At 46.8% G+C, this 20,798-nt stretch overlaps 1 protein-coding gene across 1 annotated transcript in view; it reads left to right on the forward strand.

Moving 5' to 3' along the window:
• The first annotated feature begins 283 nt into the window (after window positions 1–283).
• The window catches only part of syt12 (synaptotagmin XII), a 130,575-nt gene continuing 110,060 nt past the window's right edge, over window positions 284–20,798 (forward strand). Inside the window, exons 1-2 of the mRNA XM_086007636.1 lie at window positions 284–393; window positions 10,874–10,933. Of these exons, the coding sequence (XP_085863762.1) occupies window positions 10,900–10,933 (34 nt within the window). The 5' untranslated portion in view covers window positions 284–393; window positions 10,874–10,899. The remainder of the gene's footprint in view (window positions 394–10,873; window positions 10,934–20,798) is intronic.

Consider the following 20,798-nt stretch of genomic DNA (forward strand, 5'->3'; position numbering starts at 1 on the left):
GCTGTTGCTTAGCTACAGACCTTGCAGAGCTTGACTGTTGAGAGAAAAGAAACGAAAAGATAAAAAACGGCTCCTGATTTTTGCCAGTGGCTCGAGCTTGCCGGACATTTAGCCTCCGGATAACACAAAGTTTCCTGTATATTGTTTTCCCCTGTAGAACCTGGCATCTGTTGCATTTCAAAATGGCAGTATCTCCTGTGGGTTGCCCTATACAATTTTATGTGTGGAAAAACAACTGCAGGCTATTATAATAATAATGGTGACATCTTTCATACTGCAGGTATGCCCATCTGTGATTGGCCTGAGATTGCTGCCTGACATCTGAACCAAGGAGCAGGGTTTTATGTCTCCAGAAGCACCAGGAAGACAACTGGACCAGCGGGGCATTGTAAGGTAGGTAGAACATTATTGAATTGCTGCAACCAAGTCTCCGGAGTCTTCATTTCCTGGAGAAAACACAAGCATGAGCAAAGCCAACAAACACCTCTGTCCAAAGTCTGTAAAGAGTGAGGTCTCGTCCCACTCTACAGACATCCCTCCCCATCACCAACACAAATTTACACAGCACAACCTGTCCGTGTATTCTGAGGTTGGGTTGGAGGATCCACTTAAAGGATGCGCAGGTCGTCTATTCAGACACTGAGGCCAACCTGCCCAATTCGTGTCTCACCATTAGCTTTAATTAATTTTTGTCCTCCTGTTAAGCGAGGCTCCCTGCTGGGAATGCTACCTTATAAAATGTATCAACTCTCCAGAGCTCTGGTCACACACTTTCAAGACACACACTCCTTCTGGGGTATCCGTGCATATCCTTTCCACACCACACATTCACGCACACCCTCCAAACCACACAGAGCTTTTTGCATGCAAGTAAATACATTTTTGTAGTAAAATGTAAATAGCTGATAACTATTTCTCAAATTGAACCAGTAGAGTGTGTGCTTGTACCATGTTGTAGATTTGTGTAAGAGGCCTCTAAATGCTATGGGGGAGTAGGGGGTGTGTGGGGTGGGGGGGGGGCGGGGGGGAGGGGGCAGCGGGGTGTAACTTGGGAACTGGAATCAGCAATTTGGTGCAGATGCCTAGTGATCGGCAGTAAAGCCACCTTCATTTTTTCAACAGCAATATTTTTAAATAACTTCAGAGATCTACATATCATCTGTTTGAAGATCTGATGGACTGCATTTTCCTTCGCTATCCTGTCACAAATTGAATGGTATAATGGCAGAAATGGTGGGGAAATAGGGTGAGGTGGCCTACCTGTAGGGTTCCCAACCTTCCTGGAATAACTATGAGTTTCCCGGAATCAGGGATACCTCCCCCAAGCACTGCTTCCAGCAGCGTGGGTGTTAAGTCTGTGTGTTCTAGTTGTAATTACTAACACAGACTACAAGATTAAAGTTCAACAGGTCTTTACTGGTTGGAGGTCAGGACTACTACTAAATACAATATCACTACACAGTACTTATATACCGGTGGTCACCACCGGTATTACGTATACAGCAGCCAGAGAAAGTAGTACATCTCTTAAGGTGGAACAGGCTTAAGTTCTCTTAAGGTGGAACAGGTTACATACACCACAATCCTCCCTTTTTAGCTTAACAGTCATATCCCCATTTAACATAACATAATAACATATATAACTTCAGGTATAAACAGTTCAACGGTTCAGTCTCTCAGGAGGCCTTCTGATTTGGTTTGGATAACGCCTTTCAGTGGTCTCTGATTCCTGTTGCTGAGGTGACTCCTCTAGTTGGTCTCCCATGCATTGGGTGTTATCATCATCAGGTACATTCCCTGCCGAGGTAGATGCTTCAGGTTCATTAACGTCTTCCACAGTTGTCTCTGTCGCAACCATGGGTTCGACCCTTGCTCTCGATTCTACCAGTTGATCCGCATGACGCCTTATCACATTGTTACCAATATCTACTGTGTACATCAGAGGTCCTTGTCTGGCCCGAATTGTTCCGGACTGCCATTTTTCGTTTCCATAGCCCCTTGCCAACACTGGTTGTCCTACGTCGAAACTTCGAGTGGTCTTGTTATTAATATGCCGGAACTGTTTGTTTTCCACTTCCCTCCGCACATTTGGTTTTAACAAGTCCAACCTGGACCGCAACCTCCTGTTATAAAACATCATGGCAGGACTTTGGTTAGTCACTGCATGAGCGGCATTTCGATATGCCATTAGGAAATTGTCCACCTTGTGCTGTAGCGGAATCTGATCATCGTTCATGGCCTTTATTGCCTTTTTGAATGTTTGGACAAATCTCTCGGCCAACCCGTTTGTCGCCGGATGATATGGGGCAGAGGTATAATGTTTCACCCCATTCTTCTTTAAGAATTTTTGGAATTCTTCCGACACGAACTGTGGTCCGTTGTCCGAACAGATCTGTTCTGGCAATCCGTTCCTTGCGAATATTGTTCTTAACACCGCAATTGTCTTTTCTGAAGTAGTGGTATTCATCTTGATCACTCCTGGCCATTTGGAATGTGCGTCCACCGCAATTAGGAACACGGAGTCCATGAATGGACCAGCAAAGTCAATATGTATGCGTTGCCATGGGGCTGAAGGCCATTCCCATGGGTGTAGTGGTGCGATCGGAGGTGCATTTTTCACTTTTTGGCACCCAGTGCAGCTTTTCGTCAACTCCTCTATCTGTTGGTCAATACCCGGCCACCATACATAAGCCCTAGCAAGACTTTTCATCTTAACTCCCCCCAGATGACCTTCATGCAGTTCTTTTAGAACTCTTTCCCTTAACTTGGGAGGGACAATCACTCTTGTCCCGTACATCAAAGTACCATGGCAGACGGACAGCTGGTCTCGCCTTGCCGAGAATGCCGGTAACAGAGGATCACCACGTGTTGGCCATCCTTTCACTGTCACCTCGTAGACTCTGGACAGTGTCGGGTCGTTCCTGGTTTCTCTTTCAATACTTGCATTGGTGACTGGTAAACACTCGATGATGGTCGAATGAAATAACTCAACAGGGTCAACTTTCGTCGTTTCTTCTTCTTCAGGTAGTGGCAGGCGCGACAGCCCATCAGCATTGCCATGCTGCTTCGTACCTTTGAATTCTATTTGATATTGATGTGCCCCTAGGAAAAGGGACCATCTCTGGAGACGCTGTGCTGTCATCACTGAAACACCCTTCTTAGGGTTAAAAATGGATACCAACGGCTGATGGTCTGTCAGAAGTGTGAATTTTTGGCCCTGCAGGTAATGATTAAACTTCTTCACTCCCCATACAAGGCTGAGAGCCTCCCTATCGATCTGCGCATAGTTGCGCTCAGCGGAGGTCAATGATCTGGATGCAAACGCGACTGGCCTTTCCGTGCCATTTGGCAACTTGTGTGAGAGTACTGCCCCAATACCATATGGAGAAGCATCACAAGCCAACCGAATAGGCAGTGTCGGGTTGAAGTGAGCCAACACTTCCTCTGAGGTGATCAATTCTTTGCTTTTGCGAAATGCCTTCTTACAGTTTTCGCTCCATTCCCATGGTACCCCCTTCTGTAAAAGAGCGTTTAGCGGGTGCAGTACCGTGGATAGATTTGGTAGAAATTTATGGTAATAGTTAATCAATCCTAGAAACGACCTCAATTGAGAGACATTATCCGGAGCGGGAGCCTTTACAACTGCCTCTATCTTGTCAGGAGACTTATGAAGCCCCTCCCGGTCAATGACATGACCACAGTACGAGATCCGCTTCTGGAAGAACTCACATTTCTGCCGATTAACTCTAAGTCCATACTCTTTCAGTCTGTTGAGCACCAGTTCCAAGTTTGCGAGGTGTTCTTCATCACCATCACCTGTAATCAGAATATCGTCCAGGTAACATTGTGTGCCTGGAATTCCCTGTAATACCTGCTCCATGGCCCTCTGCCAAATTGCTGGAGCCGATGCCACTCCAAAAACCAACCTATTGTACCGGTACAAACCTCGATGCGTGTTGATTGTGAGGTATTGGCGTGACTCTTCTTCAACCTCCATCTGCAAGTACGCCTGCGCCAGGTCTATCTTGGTGAAGTGTTTCCCGCCAGACAACGAAGCAAAAATATCCTCAATCCGCAGAAGCGGATACGGCACCGTGTGAAGCACCGGATTAACGGTGATTTTGAAATCTCCACAGATGCGAACCTTCCCTGGTTCTCCTGGCTTGTTGCTCGAAGGACGTTTCATAACGGGAACAATGGGCGTAGCCCACTCACTCCAATCTACCTTAGACAGTACACCTGAACGTTCTAGCGCTTCCAGTTCCGCTTCTACAGTAGGTCGTATTGCATAGGGTACCGGTCTGGCTTTAAAAAATTTTGGGTGTGCATGTTCATCAATCTTGATGTTTGCCGTAATTCCTCTCAGTGTTCCCAGTCCCTGCTGGAACACCTCTTTAGCATCATCCAATATTTTGGACAATCGTTTAGGTTTGACATCTGTTTCCCCGGAATCTACCGTTAGTGCCTTCAAGGAGTGCCAGTCCATATTCATTTTCCTAATCCACTCCCGTCCCAGTAGTGGTGGACCTCCTTCAGGTAGCACATATAAGTCCATTACTTGGCTTTCTTTGCCCTTGTGGACCACTTTTACCTCTATCTTTCCGATGGGGCACACTCTTTGCCCCGTGTATGTTTTCAATATAATCTCCGTATCCCGTAGGGGAATATGTTGGAATAACCTTTTGTAATCTTTCTTATTCATGACTGTCAATGCCGATCCAGTGTCCAATTCCATCTTTACTTGGACTCCTGCTATCTGAAGGGTGACCCAAATTGCCTGGAGATCTGCATCCTTACCAACGTTGTGTACTCTTAAGCTACCCAGTTCATTACTGCTAGCGTCTGAATCTGACTTCTGTTCAATCGAACTGTTCTTTGTCACCTTGTGTACCTTTATGTATTTTCCTTGCGGTGACTTTTTGTTGCTGGTCTTCTTTCCTGACCGGCATACTTTAGCTATGTGGCCAAGCCTGCCACACGTTCTGCATTCTTGGTTTTTAAACCAACACTGGTTCTGATCGTGCGTTGCCTTTCCACAACGATAACATTTTACAGTACTCAAACCCAATTTATTTGTACTGAGTTCCGGTGACGGTAGCTGTATTACTGCCGTGCCTCTCGCTGCGGCTTTGTGTGCTGCTGCCATAGTGACCGCTTTCTCAAGCGTCAGCTCATTCTCCTCGAGCAGTCGCTTTTGTGTATCTTCTTTTAATAAACCACACACAAATTTATCTCGTAGCGCCTCTGTCAGTCTCGTTCCAAACTGACAGTACTTTGCTAGCTTATGCAATTCCATTAAATATTCAGCATTGCTTTCATCCTTCAGCTGCCTTCTGCTGTAAAATTTAAATTGTTCCGCTAGCATCAGCGGCATGGGGTTTAGATGATTTTTCAGGACAGTAACAATCTCCTCGAACGTCTTATCCGCCGGTTCATCTGGTGATAAAAGGTGTTTCAATTGCCCGTATGTCTTCGCACCCATTAAGTTTAATAATGTTAGTGCTTTCTCTTCATCTGGGATTTTATTTGCTTTACAATAATTTTGTATGCGTTCTACATACATGGCCCAATCTTCGATGTCGCTATCAAAGGTATTAATGTTCCCATGTTTAGGCATCGTTGCAATTTAATTTATTTTTATTTTTATCCAAGATGGCGGCTTCCCGCTCTTGTCTTCGTCCTCCGCCTACAAAATGGCGGTTTTCCCGCGCTTGGCGATCTTCACCCGTCCCCCGACGCTGTCTCCGCTTCACCGCGGCTCTCGCGCCTTCAGTTGCCCCAGACGCTGCACCTTTTTAGCCCAAATGCGGCCCGGCCCTTATCACCAGCCGCGATCGATGTCCCCGCGCTGCGCCTTTCGGCCCGAATGCGGCCCGGCCCTTATCTCCGGTCGCGATCGATCTCACCGCCCTTATTCCTCCGTCTTCCCTCCCCGTCTGTACAGCCAACGCGGCCGACTTTCTGGTCGCGTCGCTGCCTGGCTTACCCACCACCGAGGTAGAAAGAAGATAGCTGACAGCCGCTGATGGAGGCTTCGAGTTCAGGATGTCTTCTGCACTCTGGTTTCTCGATGTCTGCCGCGCGACGTGTCTTCCAGCAGGGTGATGAGGGTGGAAGCCTCTCTTCGACGTCCGTTCTGTGGACGAAGCCGCCGTGGATATAGACTGCCGCAGGGTAAGAATCGGACTCGTCGCCACTGTTAAGTCTGTGTGTTCTAGTTGTAATTACTAACACAGACTACAAGATTAAAGTTCAACAGGTCTTTACTGGTTGGAGGTCAGGACTACTACTAAATACAATATTACTACACAGTGCTTATATACCGGTGGTCACCACCGGTATTACGTATACAGCAGCCAGAGAAAGTAGTACATCTCTTAAGGTGGAACAGGCTTAAGTTCTCTTAAGGTGGAACAGGTTACATACACCACAGTGGGAGATCAGGGAGAGAGATGGAGACTAGGGAATGGGGGCTCGGGGAATGGGGGATCAGGGAGAGAGGTGGAGACTAGGGAATGGGGGCTCGGGGAAAGAGGGAGACTGGGAAATGGGGGATCAGGGAGAGAGATGGAGACTAGGCAATGGGGGCTCGGGGAATGGGGGATCAGGGAGAGAGGTGGAGACTAGGGAATGGGGGCTCGGGGAATGGGGGATCAGGGAGAGAGGTGGAGACTAGGGAATGGGGGCTCGGGGAAAGAGGGAGACTGGGAAATGGGGGATCAGGGAGAGAGATGGAGACTAGGCAATGGGGGCTCAGGGAATGGGGAATCAGGGAGAGAGGTGGAGACTAGGGAATGGGGGCTCGGGGAAAGAGGGAGACTGGGGAATCAGGGAGAGAGATGGAGACTAGGGAATGGGGGCTCAGGGAAAGAGGGAGACTGGGGAATGCGGGATCAAGGATAGAGGTGGAGACTAGGGAATGGGGGTTCGGGGAATGGGGATCAGGGAGAGAGGTGGAGACTAGGGAATGGGGGCTCGGGGAAAGAGGGAGACTGGAGTATGGGGGATCAGGGAGAGAGGTGGAGATGGGAATGGGGTCACGGGGGGAGAGATGAAGATTAGGGAATGGGGTCACGGGGAGAGAGATGGAGACTGGTGAATGGGGGCTCGGAGCGAGGAAGATTGGGGTTGGGGAATTACGGGATGGGGGTAGGGAGAGAAGGGGGTAGGGAGAGAAGGGGACTGGAGAGAGAAGGGGACTTAGGGTCAGTGGCTCAAACGGGATGTGAGGAAATGGGTTGGGGCTGGGTGTGGAGACCAGCATTTCCCGCTGAGCCAGGAGTAACAGCAGCAAAATGATGAGTGGGAACAGCACTGAGAGAGGAGCAGCCAGTGAAGGGGTGAGTGAAACCTGGGGATCTTACTGTGGGTAAACAGTGAAAGATTGTTTCTCCTGGTGGGCGAATGGGGATCGAGGGAATGGAAACCAAGGATTCTCATTGGAAGAAACAAGGGTGAAGGGAGGAGAAAAGTTCTCATTACATGAGGGCTATTCGGCTGTGAATCCTTCACCACATGTGGCTACTGAGGTGCAGACCAAAACATAATTTCAAAGGGAATGGGGTCAATATTTGGAGGATTATAAGATCTATGGGGGGTTGTGAATGGGGTTACAGGAGAGGGTGTCAGCACCGGGAGCCGAATGACCTCCTCCTGTGCTGTAATTTCTATAATTTTACAAAAAATTTCTTTCTTGAGCCCAAGCTCAGGGAGTGGTTTAGAAATGTTGGTGCTGAGCTGAGTTCAGGATGATATGCCCTGTGAGAAGTGTTCTAAACACTGAGAATGCTGCCCTTTGTATGATCACTCAGTTTGGTTCAGGTCGGTCTGTGCTGGCCAGTTTTGACATGTGAAGTCCAAATACAGATCAGCTCTGACTGAGGTTCCCAGTTCAGAGTTTTTACTTTCACATGGAACCGGGAGCTAAACTGGAGTCCAAGATGATAGGGAGAGAGATAAGGCCAGTAAAAGTGGCATTGACTGGGCAGCCTGACCGCACCTTGTGCAGTGCAGGGGGATTCTGGCCACAGTTTCAGGGTGAATATTAGCCGATTATTGGATTACTACTAGTTACAGGTAGGATTTTGAGGCCTTACACCTATTAGTGCCAGTTACATATAGACTACCTGTGAGTTATTGTGTTACTGTTGGTTATAACGGGAATGAGTGTTACCACTTTACTATTAGTTATCAATGCAATTTCAGTAAGTTGTCATTAGTTACTGGTGGAATCAAAGTTCCTCCCACCTCTGGTTTCTCCTCTGCGAATTGCACCCCCACCTTCAGTTTCCCCTCTTCCCCACCCTGGGATCCCCCTCTTCCCCACCCTCGGATTTCCCCCTTCCTCACCCTCGGATTCCCCTCTTCCCCACCCTCGGATTTCCCTTTTCCCTACCCTCGGTTTCCCCTCTTCCTCACCCTCAGATTCCCCCCTTCCCCACCCTGGGATTCCCCCATTCCCCACCCTGGGATTCCCCCCTTCCCCACCCTGGGATCCCCCTCTTCCCCACCCTCGGATCCCCCTCTTCCCCACCCTCCATTTCCCCTCTTCCCCACCCTCTGATCCCCCTCTTCCCCACCCTCCATTTCCCCTCTTCCCCACCCTCGGATTCCCCTCTTCCCCACCCTCCATTTTCCCTCTTCCCCACCCTCAGATCCCCCTCTTCCCCACCCTCGGATTCCCCTCTTCCTCACCCTCCGTTTCCCCCCTTCCCCACCCTGGGATTCTCCCCTTCCCCACCCTGGGATCCCCCTCTTCCCCACCCTCGGATCCCCCTCTTCCCCAGCCTTCGCTTCCCCTCTTCCCCACCCTCCGTTTCCCCTCTTCCTCACCCTCCATTTCCCCTCTTCCCCACCCTTGGATTCCCCCTTCCCCACCCTGGGATTCCCCCTTACCCACCCTGGGATCCCCCCTTCCCCACCCAGGGATCCCCCCTTCCCCACCCAGGGTGCCCCCTTCCCCACCCTCCGTTTCCCCTCTTCCCCACCCTCCGATCCCCCTCTTCCCCACCCTCTTATTCCCCTCTTCCCCACCCTCGGATCCCCCCTTCCCCACCCTTGGATTCCTCCCTTCCTCACCCTCGGATCCCCCTCTTCCCCACCCTCTTATTCCCATCTTCCCCACCCTCGGATTCCCCTCTTCTCCACCCTCGGATTCCCCTCTTCCCCACCATCAGATTCCCCTCTTCCCCACCCTCGGATCCCCCGCTTCCCCACCCTCGGATTCCCCTCTTCCCCACCCTCGGATTCCCCTCTTCTCCACCCTCGGATTCCCCTCTTCCCCACCATCAGATTCCCCTCTTCCCCACCCTCAGTTTCCCCTCTTCCCCACCTTCAGTTTCCCCTCTTCCCCACCCTCAGTTCCCCCTCTTCCCCACCCTCAGTCCCCCTCTTCCCCACCCTCAGTTCACCCTCTTCCCCACCCTCAGTTTCCCCTCTTCCCCACCCTCAGTTCACCCTCTCCCCCACCCTCAGTTCACCCTCTTCCCCACCCTCAGTTCACCCTCTTCCCCTGCTCGCGGGCAGCCTCCTGGTTCTTGGAACTTGTCGCACAGAAGCTGGTGGCACAAAACCACAAGCAAAAATACCCAACTTTTATACGGTAAATGCGGTAACATTTGTAGAAGTCATGTGATTCGAAGTCATGTGATCAAATCTCCGGGAATGCCTCCAACCAGAATTGGCAACCCTACATACCCGCCACCTCAGTGCCCCAATCTAGATTTTCCTCCACCCGCCCCCACCGGTATCGCCACTGGATGCCCCTTCCCCGCCCGTCGAATGTAGATGCCCATGGGGATGGTGGGCCCACTCCTTCGGCCCATTTTCCTACTGTCTACCCATCTCACTAGTGCGCCCTGGGACCACCTGGTGGAAGGTGGTGTTAGGCCTCCCTTAGCAATGGTAAAGGTCTCAAATTCTCCTGATGAAAGGATTTGGCCTTCTCTCCCTTCAAATGGGGCCCAGGATTTACCTTTGTAGGCTTCGGCCTCTGCCAAGGCCTACAAAAACTGGCCATTTACATTTTCGGGGTTCTTCTGCACCTTTTCAGTGGAGGTCCTCTAGTGTTATCAGCGTCCCTGCTGCAGTGCCACATAATTTCCCTTACTTGGGAGGTTGCCCTGCATACCTCAGTTACCCTGGCCGAGGAAAATGGGTCGGGATTATCGGGGAGTTTGTGCTGTTACTCTACACCAAAGAGTGAAGTGACTGTAATAAGTGGACTCAGAGTAATGTATACGTGTAAACACTGATAGCCCAATGAGGGGGAAAATCTGACCTCCTATTACTAATATGTTTATCTGACCCGAGAAACCCTAGTGCAGCTGAAACTACACTGTAACCTCATTTTACCACTGCCATGGAACATGAATAAGAATTACCTCCATTTGCAAACCCTCTCCAAAGTCAAACTTGAAGTTCCGATTTACTCATTCACCTCACGTTTATAGTGCTTGAACTTGTTGTTTCCTCTGTTCCGTAAAATATTCATGAAAAATTGGCTGTTTTTCCCAGGAGAGCAACAGATTGCCCTGGTACCATGATTTTAATATACAAAGTGTCTCCGGTGTTGTTTAATCATGAATGCAGTCTTCAACAAATTATTATGACCTGTGGGCTGGGGAATAGGAAGTGGAAAATCCAACCTTTTTACCTTGGCTTATTTTCACCAGCAGAGGCTGCCATTCCTTAATTGTCCTGCACAGCATGCTGGGAAGGATGGCATCACAAGGACAGCTGTGTTGTTTAACTTAGCTTCATTATAAAATTAATAAGAAATTAGATTTATGCTTCAACTTTATCTAAGGGTTTTAGACAGCTCTGTCTGTTAGATTCCTGTGGATTATGCAATCGCCCTGTTTCTCATTTGCAGGCAAGTTCAAAAGCCACATATCCACCATGGAAGGAAACCCAGCAGAATATCCCACAAGTGGTGAGTAATGCAGGCAGCCTTTAACACCAACGAGCATCGCTGCTCTTTCAGTAAACGATTCATTTGGACCATGAAGAGACATGCATATAATCTGACATCCTCAAAATCATCTGCTTGGAAAGTGAAATGTGACTTTGGCAGTAGCGATAGCGAATTGGCAGCCCGTTTTATATCTCTCAATGGGCTTCAATGAAACAAAACATCTGGAGAGATGTGAAAGGGCTGCCAATTCAGTATCACCTGTTCTACATTATCGCACGAAATCAAGATCTATCCCATATAATGGAAGACAAGGGGAAATCAGCATTAACAACAGAAAATGCTGGAAAAACTCAGTAAGTCAGGCAACATCCGTGGAGAGAAATTTGAGTTGACGTTTCGGGTTTGACCCTTCTTCAAAACTGGAGAGAAAAGGAACTAAATCGAAGGCAGGGCTGCGATCGGACAAAAAAATAAAAGAACCAAAAGAAGTAAAAGAGATTAGAAGCTAGACGAGATGGTAATAGGCTGTGATTAGGTGTAAAGTGTACTGGCAGGGTAAAAGATAGCTGCCAGGTGTGAGAGAGAAACAAAAGGAAAGGGGGGGGGAAGGAAAGGAGTGGAAAAATATGAGTGAAAATGAAATAGGGGCCGAGGTTATGATCTGAAATTGTTGAACTCAATATTGAGACCGGAAGGCTGCAGAGTGCCTAATCGGAAGATGAGGTGCTGTTCCTCGAGTTTACGTTGAGCTTCCATGGAACAGTACAAGAGGCCAAGGACGGTGAGGTCCGAGTGGGAATGGAGCGGTGAATTGAAATGACAGGCGACCGGAAGCTCGGGGTCACCCTTACGGACTGAACGGAGGTGTTCCGCAAAGCGGTCACCCAATCTGCGTTTGGTCTCCCCAATGTAGAGGAGACCGCATCGTGAGCAGCGAATACAGTATACTAGATTGCGAGAAGTACAAGTAAATCGCTGTTTCACCTGGAAGGGGTGTTTGGGGCCCTGGACAGTGGGGAGGGGGGAGGTATAGGGGCAGGTGTTACATCTCCTCCGCTTGCACGGGAAGGTGCCAGGCGAAGGGGAAGGGCTGTTTGGGGTGATAGAGGAGTGGACTAGGGTGTCTCGGAGAGAGCGGTCCCTGCGGAATGCTGAAAGGGGAGGGGAGGGGAAGATACGTTTGGTGGTGGGATCACTTTGGAGGTAGCGGAAATGCCGGAGGATGATCCGTTGAATGTGGAGGCTGGTGGGGTGAAAGGTGAGGACAAGGGGAACCCTATCCCACCACCAAACGTATCTTCCCCTCCCCTCCCCTTTCAGCATTCCGCAGGGACCGCTCTCTCCGAGACACCCTAGTCCACTCCTCTATCACCCCAAACAGCCCTTCCCCTTCGCCTGGCACCTTCCCGTGCAAGCGGAGGAGATGTAACACCTGCCCCTATACCTCCCCCCTCCCCACTGTCCAGGGCCCCAAACACCCCTTCCAGGTGAAACAGCGATTTACTTGTACTTCTCGCAATCTAGTATACTGTATTCGCTGCTCACGATGCGGTCTCCTCTACATTGGGGAGACCAAACGCAGATTGGGTGACCGCTTTGCGGAACACCTCCGTTCAGTCCGTAAGGGTGACCCCGAGCTTCCGGTCGCCTGTCATTTCAATTCACCGCTCCATTCCCACTCGGACCTCACCGTCCTTGGCCTCTTGTACTGTTCCACGGAAGCTCAACGTAAACTCGAGGAACAGCACCTCATCTTCCGATTAGGCACTCTGCAGCCTTCCGGTCTCAATATTGAGTTCAACAATTTCAGATCATAACCTCGGCCCCTATTTCATTTTCACTCATATTTTTCCACTCCTTTCCTTCCCCCCCCCTTTCCTTTTGTTTCTCTCTCACACCTGGCAGCTATCTTTTACCCTGCCAGTACACTTTACACCTAATCACAGCCTATTACCATCTCGTCTAGCTTCTAATCTCTTTTACTTCTTTTGGTTCTTTTATTCTTTTGTCCGATTGCAGCCCTGCCTTCGATCTAGTTCCTTTTCTCTCCAGTTTTGAAGAAGGGTCAAACCCGAAACGTCAACTCAAATTTCTCTCCACGGATGTTGCCTGACTTGCTGAGTTTTTCCAGCATTTTCTGTTGTTATTTCAGATTTCCAACATCTGCAGTATTTTGCTATCGTACAAGGGGAAATCAGCATTGAGAAGCAAGGAGATTGTGCAGGTCTCATAGATTAAATGCTGACTAAAGCAAGTTCCAATGGGCCAGGGCCAGGGGTAAACTAAATTCTGACAGGGACGAGTGGTAATGTGGTTTACTGACAGGGAGTAGGAGTACACCACATTCTGACTGCAACGAGGAGTAAAGCTGGTTGTGACTTGGGACTAGAGGGTGTCTACACACTCCATTAGCTCAGCAACGGAGCAGAGGTGAAAACCGCTTCGCTCACACGCTAGACTCGGTGTAAATCAGGCGCCCAGACCCCTGCGGAGATTCCCAGGTGAAAAGAGACATAATGCAGACGCGCAGCAGCATCTACTTCCGCCTTATGGATCAGAAAAAGAAAAAAAAATAAGGACTATTTGCTAGAAAGAGTTGTAACCAATTAGTATCAACATTTATAGACAATTGAAATGTTCTTTTATTTTTCCCCATTTAGACACGACAAACATATCATATTTTAACCTATCATAGTAAAAGATCAAACTTAACATGAAGTCTTTATATATTTTGACCTGGAATATCCAAGGTCTACGCTCTTCGGTGCTCGGCATGAAGAGTAGGACCCCAGAGTTCCTAGATGAAATTAAAGATCTGGATATTATCATTTTACAGGAAACCTGGTGTAGAGGAGAAGGACACACTGGCCGTCCCCATGGGTACACAGAGCTGGTGGTCCCCTCCAATAAATTGCCAGGAGTAACCCAGGGCAGAGACTCTGGAGGCATACTGATTTGGTTTAAAACAGAGCTTAAGAATTACATCAAATTTATAAAAAAGGGCGAAAACCACATATGGTTCAAAATTAAGAGGGGCATCATCTCTAACACGCAAGATGTTTTCATTTGCGCACTCTATATCCCCCCAATGGAATCCCCGTACTTTAAAGAGGACACCTTCTCCAACATTGAGAGGGAGATTATCCAATTCCAGGCCCAGGGGAACGTGTTGATCTGTGGTGACCTCAATTCAAGAACTGGCGAAGAACCAGACTTCACCAATAATCAGGGGAACAATTACATATTCGGGAATAACCACTTCGATATCCCTTCCCATCCATACAGGCATAACGGCGACAAACAGACAAATGCTAATGGAAAACAGCTCCTGCAGCTTTGTCGAAGCCTGGGTCTGTACATTGTCAATGGTAGGTTCATGGGAGACTTCCTAGGAAGACCGACCTATTGCTCACCTCTTGGCTGCAGCACCGTAGACTATATGATTACGGATTTGGACCCATCCTCTTTCAGAGCATTCACAGTCAAACCACAAACAACACTGTCAGACCACAGTCAAATTACTGTGTATCTTAAAAGGACAGAAACAACCAACACAGAAACACAACCCAGTAAGCTGTACAACATCAAAAAATCCTACAGATGGGCCAAAAACAGCACGGAAAAATACCAGAAAGCAATTAGCAATCAATCAACTCAAGCTCTCTTGGACACCTTTCTGGAAAACATATACACTCACAATAACGAAGGCGTAAACCGGGCAGTGAATAACCTAAATAATATTTTTGATAATTTGGCAACAATGTCAAACTTGAAAGTTCGCAAGAATAAACCCAAAACAAAAAACTATGAAAAATGGTTTGACCCAGATTGCCATAACATGAGGAAAAAACTCAGAAAAACATCAAACCAAAAACACAGACAGCCAGAAAACGAGGAATTACGCCTTACTTATTGTCAGACACTAACACAATACAAAAACACACTCAGAACCAAAAAAGAGCAGTATATTAAGAATACACTCGGCTCCATTGAGGAATCCATTGATTCCAATTGTTTCTGGGACAACTGGAATACATTACACAAAAAACAACACGCCGAATTGGCCATTCAAAACGGAGACACATGGGAAAACCATTTTGAAAAATTATACCAGAAAAACCACTAAGCCCAGAGCAATACCAAATATGCAAAAAACTGGAAAAGCTCGAACTGGCCATAAAAGATAACCAAAAACCGCTAGACCCCATAATAACTGAAAAAGAGCTATTTGAAAAACTCAAGGACCTGCGACCAGGAAAAGCTTGCGGTGCAGATGGCATCCTAAGCGAGATGATTAAACACACATATGATAAAATGAAATTGGCTATCCTAAAACTCTTCAACTTGGTTCTGAGTGTCGGTTACTTCCCTGATATCTGGAACAAAGGACTCATAATGCCCATATACAAAAGTGGAGACAAAGTTGACCCAAATAACTATCGAGGCATCTGTGTAAACAGTAACCTGGGGAAGGTATTCTGTAGTATCATAAACAAAAGACTTATAGACTTCCTTGAGGAGCACAATGTCTTGAGTAAAAGCCAAATTGGATTCCTACCAAACTATAGAACATCAGATCATATCTTCACCCTACAGACCCTAATTGACAAACATGTTCATCAAAACAAAAGCAAAATTTTTGCCTGCTTTATAGATTTCCAGAAGGCTTTCGATTCCATCTGGCACGACGGTCTATTCTTGAAACTTATTGAAAGTGGTGTAGGGGGAGAAACATATGATGTAATTAAATCAATGTATACAAACAATAAATGTGCAGTTAAAATTGGAGACAAACAAACAAAATACTTCCCACAGGGGCGTGGTGTGACGCAGGGCTCACCCATCTCACCGACACTCTTTAATATTTACATAAATGAATTAGCAAAACTACTTGAACAATCTACAGCACCCGGCCTCACCCTATATGAATCCAAGGTTAAATTCCTCCTCTATGCAGATGACCTGGTCCTGCTGTCACCAACTAAGGAGGGTCTACAGCAGAACTTGGATCTGCTAGAGTCGTTCTGTCAGACCTGGGCCCTGACAATAAACCCCCAAAAAACCAAAGTCCTTGTGTTCCAGCAAAGATCCAGACATCAGGGACCCAGAATAAATTTCACACTAGGAACAACTAAAATTGAACAAACCACTAACTACACATACTTGGGCTTAAAAATCAGTTCTACGGGAAATTTTCATCTGGCTGTGAATGAACTGAAAGAAAAAGCAAGAAGGGCTTTCAATGCCATTAAAAAATCAATCCAAATAGAAATCCCAATTAGCATTTGGCTCAAAATTTTTAAATCAGTAATTGAACCAATTGCACTCTATGGCAGTGAGGTGTGGGGTCCGCTAACACAACAAGAATTTGCAAAATGGGACAAACACCCAATTGAGATCCTACATGCAGAATTCTGTAAAAGTATCCTCCGGACTCAAAGGAAAACCGTAAACAATGCATGCAGGGCAGAACTAGGCCAATATCCATTAATAATTACTATCCAAAAAAGAGCCACCAAATTTTGGAAACACCTAAAAATGAGCAACCCCCACTGCTATCATTACGAAGCCCTGAAATGCCAAGAGATGACCATAAAGAAGAATACCCTCAGTCAACTAGTCCTGGGACTCAGTGAAGTAACTACTAACACTACTAACAATAACCAGCCCCAGGACAGTGACATCGTAGCACAGAGAATTCGACCCAACACAATTGTCACTAAGCAAAAGGAAAAATATCTGTCATATTGGGCAGAAACAACAAAAACCCAAAACAAACTCAATTGCTACTTGGCCCTAAACAGACAATACAACATGGCTGAATACCTGACCATGGTAAAGGATAGCAAACTGAGAAAAACCTTGACAATGTGCAGACTTAGTGAACATAGCCTGGCCATCGAAAAAGGTAGACACAGGCAGACCCGGCTGCCAAGAGGGGACAGGATATGCTCTCACTGCAGTCAGGGAGTGGTGGAGACAGAGATGCACTTCCTCACAGCTTGTGGAAAATATCAGAACATAAGGGAGAATTTCTACACAAAATTCAAAAAAATATGCCCTGAATTCAGAAAATTGAATGACGACCAAAAACTCCCATACCTACTAGGGGAACAGAGAAATTGTGTAACCTTAGCGGCACACTATGTTACAGCTTGCCATAAACAGAGGGACAACCATTAAATCTAAGAAAAGAGTATATACAAATTATATGAATGTATATTTATACACTCAGGGATACATCTGTTTATACACTGTATGGATAGATCTGCGTTTATGTGTTCAACCATAAATGTTTTTCGATGCTTTGGCAACATAAGATGTACCTTGTCATGCCAATAAAGTGATTTGAATTGAATTGAATTGAATTGAATTGAATTGACTGCCTCCCCTGGTGGTCTCACCCATCTTCATTCTGGTGCCAGGTTGGGCCCTGATGCTGAATTCAGGCTGCATTTACACTAGAACTTTGAGAATTGGTGTAAAACCAATCGGTTTCACACTGATGCACCAGTACAGTACAGTAGGTTCTTGTGAGGTCCAGCAGTAAAATTCTGATGAGGGCGAGTATGGTCTTAAATATAAATGGTACCAAGTTGATTACAAGACTATGTAATGTTCTCCTGGAAAGTTGTTTATTATGTATTTTCTCTCATTTGCAATGATAAACGATGCCTCTAGGAATAGAAATTCTGTGCATTTAAATGGATAAAAAGTTTTACAGTGATTTAAAATGTACCATTAGGTCCTCAGACAGCCCTTTAATGAAATTCCTACAGTTCACATTTTAGAGAGCCTTGCAGCAGCTTTCAGATTCTGCTTTAATAACATAGCAATAAAGTTGATGCTTCACCACTGGATCCTAGTTTCCCAGATGAGATTTGTCACCCATTTTAGGGGTGACATTGGTCTTCGACAGTAGCGCAAAACTATGTCGATTGAAAAGAGAATAGGGCGGAGGTGTAAAACAGGCTGCCGATTCGTAATCTCCCGCTTGCGTGACCCACGAAGACCGATTTCACCCCCACTGTGTCCAGTTTCGATCACTGACACACAGGAGAAACATTTTCAGGCCCTGGAGGCAGTGCAGAGATGAGCTATGACTGTCAGAGGACTGAACTATAAGGTAAGACTTGACTAGATTGGACTTTTTAGCTACAACAGATGGTAACTAAGAGGTGACCTGATAAAAGTTTATCAAAACCATAAGTGGTATAGAAAAGAGCATTACTTTAAGATGAAATAACAACAGAAAATGCTGGAAATACTCAACAGGCCAGGCAGCATCCGTGGAGAGAGAAACAGAGTTAACGTTTCAGGTCTGGGACCCTTCATCAGAACTGGAAAAAGCTGGAAATGTAACAGATATTAAGCAGGTGCAGAGACAGGAGGGGAGGAAGGAATTGAAAGAACATACAGTGAAAATGTTGCAAATGGGAATGGTAAAATCATACAGCATGAAAAATGGGGGCCGAGGTTATGATCTGAAATTGTTGAACTCGATATTGAGTCCGGAAGGCTGTAAAGTGCCTAATCGGAAGATGAGGTGCTGTTCCTCGAGCTTACATTGAGCTTCATTGGAACAATGTAATAGGCCGAGGACAGAGAGATCAGAGTGGGAGTGAAGCGGAGAATTAAAGTGACAGGCAACCGGAAGCTCAGGGTCACCCTTATGCACTGAACGGAAGTGTTCCGCAAAGCGGTCGCCCAATCTGCGTTTGGTCTCCCCAATGTAGAGGAGACCGCATCGTGAGCAGCGAATACAGCTTCCGGTCACCTGTCACTTTAATTCTCCGCTTCACTCCCACTCTGATCTCTCTGTCCTCGGCCTATTTCATTGTTCCAATGAAGCTCAACGTAAGCTCGAGGAACAGCACCTCATCTTCCGATTAGGCACTTTACAGCCTTCCGGACTCAATATCGAGTTCAACAATTTCAGATAATAATCCCTGTCCCCATTTTTCATGCAGTATGATTTTGCCATTCCCATTTGCAACATTTTCACAGTGTGTTCTTTCAATTCCTTCCTCCCCTCCTAAACCACCCCCACCCCCTGTCTCCGCACCTGCTTAATATCTGTTACATTTCCAGCTTTTTCCAGTTCTGATGAAGGGTCCCAGACCTGAAACGTTAACCCTGTTTCTCTCTCTACGGATGCTGCCTGGCCTGCTGAGTATTTCCAGCATTTTCTATTGTTATTTCAGATTTCCAGCATCCGCAGTATTACATTACATTACTTTAAGATGAGCGGTGGCAGTAGAACACGAGATTGTTTCAAACTGGTGAAAAGTGAATTTACGTAGAATTTCACAGCACAGAACAAACCATTCGGCCCAACTGGTCTATGCCGCCGCTTATGCTCCACTTGAGCCACTTCCCACCCTATTTCATCTCACCCTATCAACATATCCTTCTATTCCTTTTTCCCCTCAGGTACTTATCTAGCTTCCTCTTAAATGCATCTACGGTATTCATCTCAACCACTACAAGTGGAAACATCTTCTCTACTTCTATCCTATCAAACCCCTTCATAATTTTAAAGACCTCTATCAGGCCACTTCTCAGTCTTCTTTCCAGTGAAAAGAGCCCCAGTCTGTTCAGTCTTTCTTAATAGTTATAACCTCTCAGTTCTGGTATCATCCTTGTAAATCTTTCTTGTACTTTCTCTAGTGTTTTTAATATCCTTTTTGTAATATGGCGCTCAGAACGGTGCACAGTGCTCTCTGTGTGGTCTCATAGAAACATAGAAGATAGGAGCAGGAGTAGGCCATTCGGCCCCTCGAGGCTGCGCCGCCATTCAATGAGATCATGGCTGATCATCCAAATTCAGTACCCGGTCCCTGCTTTCTCCCCATACCCCTTGATCCCTTTAGCCTTAAGAAATATATCCAACTCCTTCTTGAATATATTTAATGAATTGGCCTCTACTGCCTTCTGTGGTAGAGAATTCCACAGGTTCACCACTCTCTGGGTGAAGAAATTCCTCCTCATTTCTGTCCTAAATGGCCTACCCCTTATCCTTAGACTGTGACCCCTGGTTCTGGACTCCCCGACCATCGGGAACATTCTTCCTGCATCTAGTCTGTCCAGTCCTGTCAGAATTTTATAAGTTTCAATGAGATCCCCTCTCATTCTTCTAAACTCTAGCGAGTACAAGCCCGATCGACCCACTCTCTCCTCATACGTCATTCCTGCCATCCCAGGTATCAGCCTGGTGAATCTTCGCTGAACTCCTTCCATGGCAAGAACATCCTTCCTCAGATAAGGCGACCAAAACTGCATACAATACTCAAGATGTGGTCTCACCAAGGCCCTGTATAATTGCAGCAAGACATCCTTGTTCCCGTACTCAAACCCTCTCACTACGAAGGCCAACATGCCATTTGCCTTCTTAACCACCTGCTGCACCTGCATACAAGGACACCCAGGTCTCGTTGCACTTCCCCTTCTCCCAATCTATTGCCATTCAGATAATAATCTGCCTTCCTGTTTTTGCCACCAAAGTGGATAACCTTGCATTTATCCACATTATATTGCATCTGCCATGCTTTTGCCCAATCACCCAACCTGTCCAAATCATCCTGGAGTTTCTCGGCATCCGCCTCACAGCACACATGCCCACCCAGCTTTGTGTTGTCTGCAAATTTGGAGATATTACATCTAGTTCCCTTGTCTAGATCATTAATATATATATTGTGAATAGCTGGGGCCCAAGGACCGATCCCTGCGGTACCCCACCAGTCACTGCCTGCCACTCAGAAAAAGACCCGTTTATTCTAACTCTTTGCTTTCTGTCTGCCAACCAGTTCTCTATCCAAGTCAATACCTTGCCCCCAATCCCATGTGCCTTAACTTTACATGCTAATCTCTTATGCGGGACCTT

This window comes from Somniosus microcephalus, chromosome 15, assembly GCF_052327205.1.
Source record: "Somniosus microcephalus isolate GS21.2 chromosome 15, FLI_Smic_1.0, whole genome shotgun sequence".
Taxonomy (NCBI): Eukaryota; Metazoa; Chordata; class Chondrichthyes; order Squaliformes; family Somniosidae; genus Somniosus; species Somniosus microcephalus.